Source organism: Bidens hawaiensis, unplaced genomic scaffold (assembly GCF_021521415.1).
Source record: "Bidens hawaiensis isolate Kalapana, Puna unplaced genomic scaffold, B.hawaiensis_p1.1 tig00017589_1, whole genome shotgun sequence".
Classification (NCBI taxonomy): domain Eukaryota; kingdom Viridiplantae; phylum Streptophyta; class Magnoliopsida; order Asterales; family Asteraceae; genus Bidens; species Bidens hawaiensis.
Genome location: NW_027492664.1, coordinates 64163 through 75181, shown reverse-complemented (window position 1 = coordinate 75181; position 11019 = coordinate 64163). Strand labels below are relative to the sequence as shown.

At 35.4% G+C, this 11019-nt stretch overlaps 1 protein-coding gene and 1 pseudogene across 2 annotated transcripts; one reads left to right on the top strand and one right to left on the bottom strand.

Annotated features, from left to right (window-relative positions):
* The first annotated feature begins 365 nt into the window (after positions 1-365).
* LOC143554331 (putative WRKY transcription factor 2) lies at positions 366-3493 on the top strand (annotated as a pseudogene). The gene is made up of 5 exons (XR_013138993.1): positions 366-751; positions 917-1066; positions 1563-2275; positions 2543-2701; positions 2790-3493. The product of XR_013138993.1 is annotated as a putative WRKY transcription factor 2 (transcript).
* A 143-nt stretch (positions 3494-3636) lies between these two features.
* LOC143554330 (chloride channel protein CLC-f-like) lies at positions 3637-10694 on the bottom strand. Its single transcript, XM_077044111.1, has 9 exons — positions 10182-10694; positions 9150-9522; positions 8872-9066; positions 6270-6724; positions 4893-4997; positions 4574-4798; positions 4303-4494; positions 3996-4228; positions 3637-3880 (listed from the first exon to the last, which is right to left on the bottom strand). The coding sequence occupies exons 1-9, from the start codon at positions 10494-10496 to the stop codon at positions 3808-3810; spliced, it is 2166 nt and encodes a 721-aa protein (XP_076900226.1). The 5' UTR covers positions 10497-10694; the 3' UTR covers positions 3637-3807.
* Positions 10695-11019: the final 325 nt, after the last annotated feature.

The window sequence follows — 11019 nt, the reverse complement described above, 5'->3', positions numbered from 1 at the left end:
CATAGTTGGTTGGAGTCAAAGTGAAACCAAACTTGTGGGAGTTGTGAACAGTTTTCTCGGCTGAGGTAAAGGGAGTAATCGTGGTAGTCATGATTGAAGACTGTTGCTTCGGAAAAAGAAAAAGGAGTAGAGTACCTGTTTGTTTGATCGGAATTTATTTTCCGGCTGTTGGAGGTGGCGGCAGAAATATTGGTGGCGGCAGAAGAGCTGGGAGAAACCTTAGGCTCTGATACCAAATTAACTTTGGTAAATTGTTGTATTGTATATTGTACATAATTGTGAGATTACAAGAGATATAAATAATAAACACATTTACACTTTAATCCCTCTAATATATTAGTATATATAATATCGACTAATATCATTAGCTGATATTTGAAGTAAGGAGCATTGACTTTTGATGGGTGGATTTGATGACAACGGTGGGATAAGTGGAGACTGGAGGCCACACAACCCTAACGATGGTGGGTTCACATTTCCGGGACCAGATAGGCAAACGGGGTCTGAAAACAATGATAATCAAAGAAGTCAGACGGGTGTATTTGGTGAGCAGAAAACGGGCCAGCGGGCCGGGCTTGTTGAAAGGATGGCGGCTAGAGCCGGTCATAATGCGCCTAGGTTGAATACTGATATTATTAAGCCTGCAGATGGTTCACAAAACCAACATGCTCAGTCAGCGTACTTGACTATTTCACCTAGTATCAGCCCGGGTGCTTTTTTGGATTCACCTGTTTTTCTGTCAAACTCACTGGTAAGCTCATCATAATACTTATAGAAATATTGTAACATACAGTAGTGTATAGATATATATCTGGTCACATACATTATTGTCTTTGGGTTCTCATTTATATTATTTAAATATGTTTGAAGATGAATCTTTTTTTTATTTTTTATTATTATTTGTGGTTTTATATAGGTTCAACCGTCTCCAACAACTGGGAAGTTTCAATTTGCTTTGACTGACAACGATGGTAGTAAGAGTAAAGATAATTTCTTTGAGGAATCTAATAACGTGTCTTTTGCCTTCAAACCTTTCCCAGATTCAGCTCCTTTACCTCGTGAACATGTAAGCAAATAACATACAGTAAGCGTTTGTCTTATGTTTATGCAGATGTGGCAATGTTGATACATTTTAGTATCAATGAGTCTTTTTTGGTTGTGTTCTTTTATCTTAGACGGGCCAAATCGATAAATTTGGATTAAAGAGTAACGGGTCAATCAAAGTTTAATCTTTGATTCATACAATTATACGATCTCTTAAGTCGTTTTTATATTTAAAAAATATATTGTTATCGTAGTAAGTTTTCTTATTTATCCTAATTTATGATTTTTTTAATAAAAATATGGAAAAATAAAAGTGTTTGCGGGTCAAATTGGCCCATTTTGACTTGTATTAAAGATGATCTGTTTCAGTGTTCGACCCGAAACTGCTTTGACTCGTTATCTGGATTCTTTTGACTCTTATTTTTCTGCCACCTTTATATTTTATGTATTAAATGTTAAATATATTATCTTTTTTAAGTTCTTCAAATGCTAATGATTGTTTCCTTCTAATCATTTAGGTCAATCCACCCTTCACGTCTGCACAATCTTTTCAAACTAATGAAGCTGCAGCTCAACCCGAGAAACAATTCCCACCTCAAAAGACTGAACCAACCCAAAAATATCCAAACTTTACCGAAAAGAACAACTTTTCTCTACAAATGGCTCCATTTCAAGCTCTTAACGGCAATTCAGATCGATCACAGCACCATCACGAAGAGCAACATCATGATGATAATGCTAATGCTAACAGTGCATCATCTGATGACGGTTATAATTGGCGAAAATACGGTCAGAAACAAGTGAAAGGAAGTGAGTATCCGAGAAGCTACTATAAATGCACTTACTCAAACTGTTCTGTTAAAAAGAAAGTCGAGCGGTCCCACGAGGGTCATATTACTGAGATTATTTACAAAGGGGCCCACAACCACCCGAAACTTGCTCCTAACCGTAGATCGGGAATCGGGTCATCAAACGTGCTGAGTGATATGCAAGGTGATGTTAATGACCAAAATGGGGTTGATGGAGGTTCGGTTTGGGGACAAGAAAAGAATTTTGAGGCGACATCATTGGGGATGGGTATGCAGGGGCAGAATGGTCAATTTGAGTCGAGTGATGCGGTTGATGGGTCGTCTACTTTTTCAAATGATGAAGAAGAAGATGATCGAGCAACGCATGGTAGTGTGTCACTTGGTTATGATGGTGAAGGAGATGAATCTGAGTCAAAAAGAAGGTTTGACTATTTGTTTAATGTTTAAGTTGCGATTTTAGTCCGTTTGACCCGAATAAACTGTTTTAGTCTAATAGTCAAATTTTAGACTTTTAGTCTAATAGTCAAATTTAAACTTTTAGACTAAAACGGTTATGTTGGTCAAACCATAGTGACCAAAACCGTATGTAACTACTCTTTATGTTTTTTTCTTAAGTAATTTATATTGGTTTTTAATGTGTGGTTACAAATTTACAACTCCTAATTCTTAAGTTTTGTTTGTTATAACAGAAAAGTCGAAGCGTATGCAGCGGATGTAAGTGGGGCCACCCGAGCCATCAGGGAACCGAGAGTTGTCGTTCAAACAACCAGTGAGGTGGATATTCTCGATGATGGTTATCGCTGGCGCAAGTATGGACAGAAAGTCGTGAAAGGAAACCCGAACCCGAGGTTATCATTTCGTGTACTTATGTTTATATGTTATACTTGGTAAACGTGTTGTGTTTTGAAATGAAGTTAAATTTTTTTTTTGACACAGGAGTTACTACAAGTGCACAAGTGCGGGCTGCACGGTGAGAAAACACGTGGAAAGAGCATCACACGACCTGAATCAGTTATAACAACATATGAAGGAAAACACAACCATGATGTGCCTGCTCAGAAAAACAGCCATAATAGCAACTCCATGGCGGCTGCACAACAGGTTCAGGTTCACATGCCTGAGCCGACACGTATTCAAAACAACATGGCTAGGTTCCAAAGGCCTCCTTATGGTTTACCCAACGATCAGCAGCTAGGTCCTGCTACAACCCACGGCTATGGTTACCCAATGAGCCAAGGACCGGGAGGGTTAGCTCATATGGCTATGGGCATGGCTAAACAAGGGCAAATGCCTGTTCGTCCTGTTCATCATTTTATGAACCAACCGCAACAAATGAATGAGATGGGATTCATGGTGCCAAAAAGTGAACCGAAGGTGGAGCCCACGTCGGACTCTGGTTTGAACTTAGCTAACGGTGCGCTGAATTACCGTCAGATGATGAACCGGTTACCGCTTGGGCCTCAGATGTAGATTTTGATCAGAATAAGCTTTCCGTCTTCAAGGGTTTTTGGGAGAGTAGAAATATTTAAGCTTTATATTATTACAGTTTTTTTTTTATTTTTGTTGTTACAACTTTGAGGGATTTTCATGTTTTTAAGTATGTGTTTTCAAGAAATCTGAAGTTACATTCAGAGAAAGTTTTATCATTTATACAACAATTTAAAGTATGTTAAACTTTACATACAGAAGTTTTGGCATGGAAGATAATTTAAACATTAACATGTGTAAGGCCAAAATAGTAACAAAAAACAAAAATTAGATGATGCATAGATAAATAAATATAGTATAACAAGCAATATGTTCTCTTAGTCATGACTAAATCTATAGTCAGAAATGGGGTATAACAAGCAACACCACCTTCAACTATTTTAACTCCAAAACTTCAAGAAACTATATCATTTTGTGCATCAAGAGACCATATCATATTGTCATTATCTTAATAAAACTACAATTACTAACCATTGAAAGATGTCTTTTCTTCAATATGATCTTTGGCGATCCCTGTTCCCTTGCGATTTATCTCCTCACTACACCACAACGTCGACAACTCATCTTTAAAAAGTTATAAAAAAAACACGGTCCTTTTTATTAAATTTTTCCCAAGAAAACCAAATAGTAAAATGTATAGTTTTTGGTTGTAACCTGAGACAGCTCCAGATTGAATGGTAATAAATGATAGCAACAATCTTTCGTTTTCTTTCATCATGAAAATCAACACCGCGTTGTATCACAGGAAGTTGTTTTACATCTCTTGCCTCCATTAATGTTTTAGCAGTCGCCAAATCAGTATCGGGATAACACGTTACAAGCCCACGCTTTAGCCCTCGGTAGTTTATCCCACGAGTGCAAATGGAAGAAACAGAATAATCATTTAACTGCAAAAAGAATTTAGTTTGATCAAAATATAAAAATAAATAGATGCATGCATGTGTCACCAACATTAACATACATCTGAAATTGTTGAACCGGTTTCTGAAATGTTCCTTCTAATGTCACCATAAGTCAAAATTCCTTCTAAATGATCTTCAGAGTCAACAATAAGAACACAGCTTTGTTTGTTCTCATCCATGCATTTTACTGCCTCTTTAACAGTTGACGACGATAGGACTTTTGGACACTTACTTGACATAGCCTGAGAAACCTGATTATTGAATTAAAACATATTATCCTTCGGTTATTATAGACTGCTTTTATTAAAATAAAGACGCAATAATAAGTACCTTCAAATCCTCCAGAATAATATCCTCATCAATGGTGTCTTGGTTATCACCGGGTCCCATTATGCAAAGCTCCAAATCATCTTCATCGTTTAGTGTCAAATCGTCGGTTTGATCAACTGATGAAATAACCGAATAACCTCTTGATGAACTCCTTGTATTAGATCCTTCACCCTCGTTACACTTGTTTGCAAGAGATGGCACCCATATTGCTAACCCAACAGCTCCCTGATTGATTGCAACATTGAAGAGAAAAATTAAGTATTATTCCCAAATCCTGATGTTAAAATTAAAACTTAAAAAAAAAACTAAAATATGTTACCATGAGAGGAAGCACGATTCTATAATCTTTGGTCAACTCAAACAAAAGTAGAACTGAAGTCAAGGGTACAGAACAAACTGAAGCCAAGGTGGCAGCCATTCCAACCTGTAATGTAATAATGGAAGCTAGAATTATTAGTATAAAGTAAAAAATTAACACGTGAAAGCTGTAAAAAGAGAGAGAAATTTTAGCCCAACGCTTAGAAAAAATGGGTCAAAAGTTGACGCCCGAAGCCCCAAAGTCTATTTTTAATGCATACAAGCTCCTATATCGTTTTATGGAAATATTTGGAGTATCATAACGATAATACTACTGTTTTTGTCATCACAGTTAGTGCATTAACTACATATAACTCCTTTTTTAGATGGAAAAACAGTATTTTCCGGTCAACCTAATGTGACGCGTTTCAACCTGTATTAAAAAATGACCCCGTGCAGACGTACCACTAACATCATTTTTCCAGATTTAGTAACATCATTTTTGAAATATATTTAACACATTAATTATTTACACTGAAATGTTGAAATTGGACAAAATGTATTTTCAGGTCAATGCAACTCGTTCCGATCCGTTTTGGCGGGCATAAAAAGGTATGTTTCAGGTCAACCACCTAAATCAATCTTTTTTTTCAGATTTAGTACTATTATATTTGAGAACATAATAAACAAATTAATTGTTTATACTGAAATGTTGAAAATGGACAAAAGGTATTTTCAAGTCAACGCAACTTGCTTCAGTCTGTTTTGACAGGTTGACCAAAAAGCATTTTCAGGCAACCACCTAAACAATTTTTTTTTTCAGATTTAGTACCGATAACTACATCTGTAAACGAACTGACGTTCAGTGACCCATTCGAAAACTGTTCGGTAGGAAGTTCATTTATCTAATAAATGAACGAACATGAACAAATTTTTGGTTCATTTAGTTAAATGAATGAACACATGTCTCATTCATTCATTCATACATTTATGTTAGCTCATTTATTATTCTTATTTATTTTGTTGGGTTACGTTCAATTATGTCCGTAGTTTACGTTCATTTATGTACGTTAGTTTACATGTGTCTAAGTTCGCTTATATAATTCAGTTCATTTTTTAGGGCCACTACAATTTAGTCCAACTTTGTTAAGTTTTAGGACCCACTGATTGACGTTGACGTTAAATTATAATTGGTATTCACTCGGTCGTTCGTTTATGTTCGTGAACCTCCTATTTATACTATTAAGAAACAAACATAAAAGAACACGAATACGAACAAGAGAAGCCCGCTCGTTTAACTGTTGGCGTTCGTTCGGCTCGTTTACTGTCCTACCCATAACCCAGTCCACCTATTTCGCCACCTCTAGTTATAAAAGTTACAGGAAAGTAAAAACATTACTAAAGCATACGCCTGCGGTTCAGCAATGGCAGAATTTCCAGGCACGGCTGAGTTGACTATTTCCATAGCCAAACCACCAAAAACCGCACCAACTGCAGCACCAATCATCAAACTCGGTGCATACAAACCACCAACAAGCCCAGAACTTTTGCAAAGAGCAGTAGCCACAACTTTAGCTGCAGCCAATTGGGCCAATAACCAGATTCCTGGTGCTGAAGCCGTTTTCCCGGCATGTAAAATTTCATCTACATTAGTGAATCCCCAATAAAGGACTCCAGGATATTTAAGAGCTATTAGTCCCGCCATTAAACCACCTAAAGCTGGAGTAGCAATGGTGGGCAGTCCAAACTTTTGTTTAATGTATTTAAACGCTTTATCGAACCAAGAAACCAGTCGAGTAAATAACACACTAATTACACCACATAGCATGCCCAGGATCAAGTAGAGGGGTAGTTCTGTATATAAGAGAGAAACTATGTGTAAATGTTAAGACTAAAGAGGGGTCAAAATAAGCGGTTGGGCAGGTTGGATAACAGGTCAAAACAGATAAACTTTTGTGCAGGTTGGATAGCGGGTCAAAACGGATCAACTTTTGTGCAGTTTGAAACAGGGTGCATCGGATTGACATGTAAATGCTATTTTGTCCACTTTTTCAGATTTTATTTCTAAAAAATAATGTGTTGAATATGTATATTATCGCAATGATAATCTAAATGTTTGATTAAACCAATTTACGAAATTATATGCTTTAAGAGTAAACACTTGGAGATAGCACTATAAACGAGCAGATGGAAATACCATTTTGTCCACATTTCCAGATCTTATCTCTAAAAAAATAATATGTTAGATATGTTTATAATCGCAATAATAATCTAAATGTTTGATTAAACCAATTTAGGAAATTATATGCTTTAAAAACAAACACTGGGAGATAGCACTATAAACAAGCAGAGCAGAGCCTCGGTGGGTGCAGGCTTGGCTCGTTTACCTTAATGAGCTGAAATGTGGGCTCGGGCTCGACTCGTCAAAAGCTCAAGTCAGCCTGTTTATTTTTAAAATTTTATATTTTTTATACATATTGATATATAAGGAAGCTAAAAATAATATTTAAACATACATAGAATACAGAATTTATATACTTTAAGATTCATAAATAATATAGATTAAAAATGGGTTATAGTTTTAAGTTATAATTATATATATATATATATATATACTAGCTTTTATCCCCCGTATTACGGGGGTTTTACATTATTCGTTAATAATGTTTGTATATTTTTTAGATTTTAATTTTATTTATTGTACAAAAGTTAATAATATACTTAGTATTTGATGATGAAAGAGTTTCAAATATAAATGAGATGTTTTAACCCGTTTTAAAAGCTATTTGGGTTTGATGAGACCTATGATCCGCTTACTTTTTTTATTATAAAATTGTTTTTTAATTATAAATAATATATATCTTTTTTAAAGAAATCATATATTAATTTTTAGTATATTCCTATTTTATAAGATTTTCATATCAAATATTTGGTGAGATTAATTTTCAGTTTAATGAGATGTTCAAACTCGATTAAGGAATATCAAGGTTTGGTGAGACCCATACCCGTGAATTTGGGTCAAATGCATGAGAAGCCTTCATTTACAAATAATGCAATCTGGTGGCTTGAGAGAATGTAGGGAGCAACCAGAGAGTTTTTAAAGCTTTCGTTTTACATTACCCCTTTTTAATATTTATATACTTTTTTGGGTTTAATTTTATTTATTGTAATGAAATTTATAATATACTTAGAGTTTGATGATAAAAAGGTTTCACAAATAACTAAGATGTTATAACCCGGTTTGAAAGTTATCTGGGTTTGGTAGGACCCAAGAATCGCTAATTTTTTTACTATAAAATTGTTTATTAATTATAAATAATATTTAAAAAAAAATCATATTATAATTTTTAGTATATCCTATTTTATAGGATTTTCACATCAATAATTTAGCGAGAATAATTTTTAATTTAATAAGATGTTATAACCCGTTTAAGGAATATCTGGGTTTGATAAGACCCATACCCGTGAATTCGGGTCAAATGCATGAGAAGCCTCCATTTAAAAATCAAGCAAATCTGATTACTCCAAAAAAATGAGGAGCGACCACATCACGACACGTAGGATTTTTATGTTTTCGTTATATATATATATATATATATATATATATATATATATATTATATATATATATATATATATAATTTTGGGCTTTACAGCTTTAAGTTATATGTGAAATATAAAGAGAAGCCATACAGCTTGGAGTTTGAGTTATATGTATATTAAACACACACACACATACATATATACATTTAGGCTTTAATTTAAACGAGCCAACGAGCGAGCTATGAGCCGGCCAAGCTTAGCTTGGGCTCGGCTCGTTTACAGGCCTAGACGAGAGGATTTCGAGCGAGCAGCGAGCTTTTTGAACAGCCATACCGAGACCCTAACCCATCAAGCCCATTAAAATAACTGTGGGATGAAGTATAATACGGGTCACAGATTTCAAACCACGTGAATTTATTTTACAGCAACAGGTAACAGAACAAGAGTGAAAAAAATTACCAGCAACAGATTTTAAATCATATTTTGGCACTGTGAAAGCCTGTTTTTCTCCAAGTATAGCACTCGAAGTGGTCGATGAAATAACCGATGCTAATATTATCATAGCAGTTGTGAAAGGCGGAGAGTTTTCAGCACGAAGAGGCCTTAGCACAGTCTCAATAGCAAAGAAACAACCAGCAACTGCTGCATTAAAGCCTGAAAAAAAAACAAAAACAAAAATCAAACCAGATAATCAACAAATTATCACATAAGCAATAACTTTCAAAGTCAAGTCAAACCTGAAGATATGCCAGCAGCAGCACCAGCTGCAACAAGAGCTATCCTTTGTTCTTTATTATTATCCATCATTAACGAGCATCCATTAGCACAAGATTTCCCAATATCTACACTAGGTCCTTCAGGACCCAGAGAACAACCAGTACCTAAAGTTACAGCAGCCTGGATAGCTCTCACAGTTGGAAAGATTCCAGGAGTTGACTTTTTTATCTGGTCAATTATTTCAAGTAAACCATGAAGCACCCCTACAATGATCCCACCAGTGACTGGTATTAACAGTATCCGATGCCATGTGTCAGCGAGACGCTGTAGACGAAGCCATGTGGCACCTTCATTTGGAATTCCAGCCCATGACCATTCATGTATTACATGTACCTGTATCCATTACGTTTACACTATAATTTCATTCTAATTTCAATTTGTTGTTGAATTTCAATTCTTATGGTTAGGGCTGTAAACAAACTGAATGTTTGGCGAACTGTTCAAGAACAAAACATGAACAAAGAATTTCGTTCGATTAACTAATGAACGAACAGGAACAGTGGCCATGATTGTGAATGTTCGATGATGTGTTTGTTTACGTCTGTAAGTACACTTATGTTCGTTAATTTTTGTTCATCAAAAGTTTTGAATATTTTCAATGACTTTTCTAATCTTAGCACATAGATTTAAGCAAAATTATTAACTATAAAGCAAAAATATATGCGAATACTATGTAATCAATTTATATGTAAATTAACATATGAATATGAATGTTAAAAACAAAATACCAACACAAACTTCATAGCCTTACCAAACCGTTGACACCAACATTTCAGTTAGTCAAATCAAATAAATCATTATTTGTGCTTATTCACAAACAAGTTCATTTCCATAATGAACGAACACGAACAAGAAGTTAGGTGTCTGTTAACCATCCGCTTGTCTGATACAAACTTAACTGCGAACATGAACAAGGCCTTGTGGCGTTCGATTTGTTTACAGCCCTACGTATGGTAACTAGACAAATTAGGAAAAAAAAAACTTCAACTAACCAGAAGATTAAACGCAGCGACACATAGACCCGTAGCAAGGCCAAGCAGACATCCAATAAGCAACAACGCCCATTCCGGTGAAGCTCCATCCGCAACGCTTTCATCGCCTCCGGTACGGCTAGTCATTCCATAATTACCATCCGACCTAGGTAACCTCTGCTTCACACTGAGCCTTCTACCGTTAAACCGTTGATCCAGTTGCTTCCAAATACTCTTCACACTTTCACTACTTCTAACAGACACTACTCGGCCTTCCGAATCGCCTCCGGAAGACATAATTGCACCGTGATCATTATTCTGATCACTAATAGACATAACTGCACCTTAACTTATTACGCATACACTGATCCGATTAACCGATTAACCCTAACTTATACAATTTTAACACATCATCGGTGTTTTGAATTATAATAACAAGTTTAATTTGATTATTATTATGTGAAGCTACGTGTCACGTACGTTAACGCAATTGCGTGAGGTGCTAGCGAACACGTTATTATTATTAATATTATTAGGCTAAAAATGTGATAGAGGCTAATTTACCTTGTTTAAAATTTTGTATGTAGAAGTGTAGGGTTACCGGTGATGGTTTTTGACGGTTACCGGCGGGAATTGAAAACGACGAAGATGAAATAACGGTGAAATAAATTGGACTTTTGTTGGATTACAAAGTGAGAATTTGGTTGGATTCGACTCATAAGTTCGTAGACTTGGAACACTGACTTTGACTATAATCATGTTTTGAAATATTATTAAAAATAGCTTTTAAATCGCTTTGTGATTGGGCAGTTTCTCTTCGCTTTGTTCGCTTGTCAAAAGAAGAGTTCCAGGTTTATTA

Bases quoted from the DNA above. Each gene is read 5' to 3' on its own strand.
- LOC143554330 (XM_077044111.1), bottom strand. From the start codon at position 10,496: ATGTCTATTAGTGATCAGAATAATGATCACGGTGCAATTATGTCTTCC. The intron at 9,523-10,181 runs GTTAGTTGAAGT...TAATGGATACAG, and splicing joins TCGCTGCGTTTAATCTTCTG to GTACATGTAATACATGAATG. The intron at 4,495-4,573 runs GTACTTATTATT...TTCAATAATCAG, and splicing joins TTATTCTGGAGGATTTGAAG to GTTTCTCAGGCTATGTCAAG.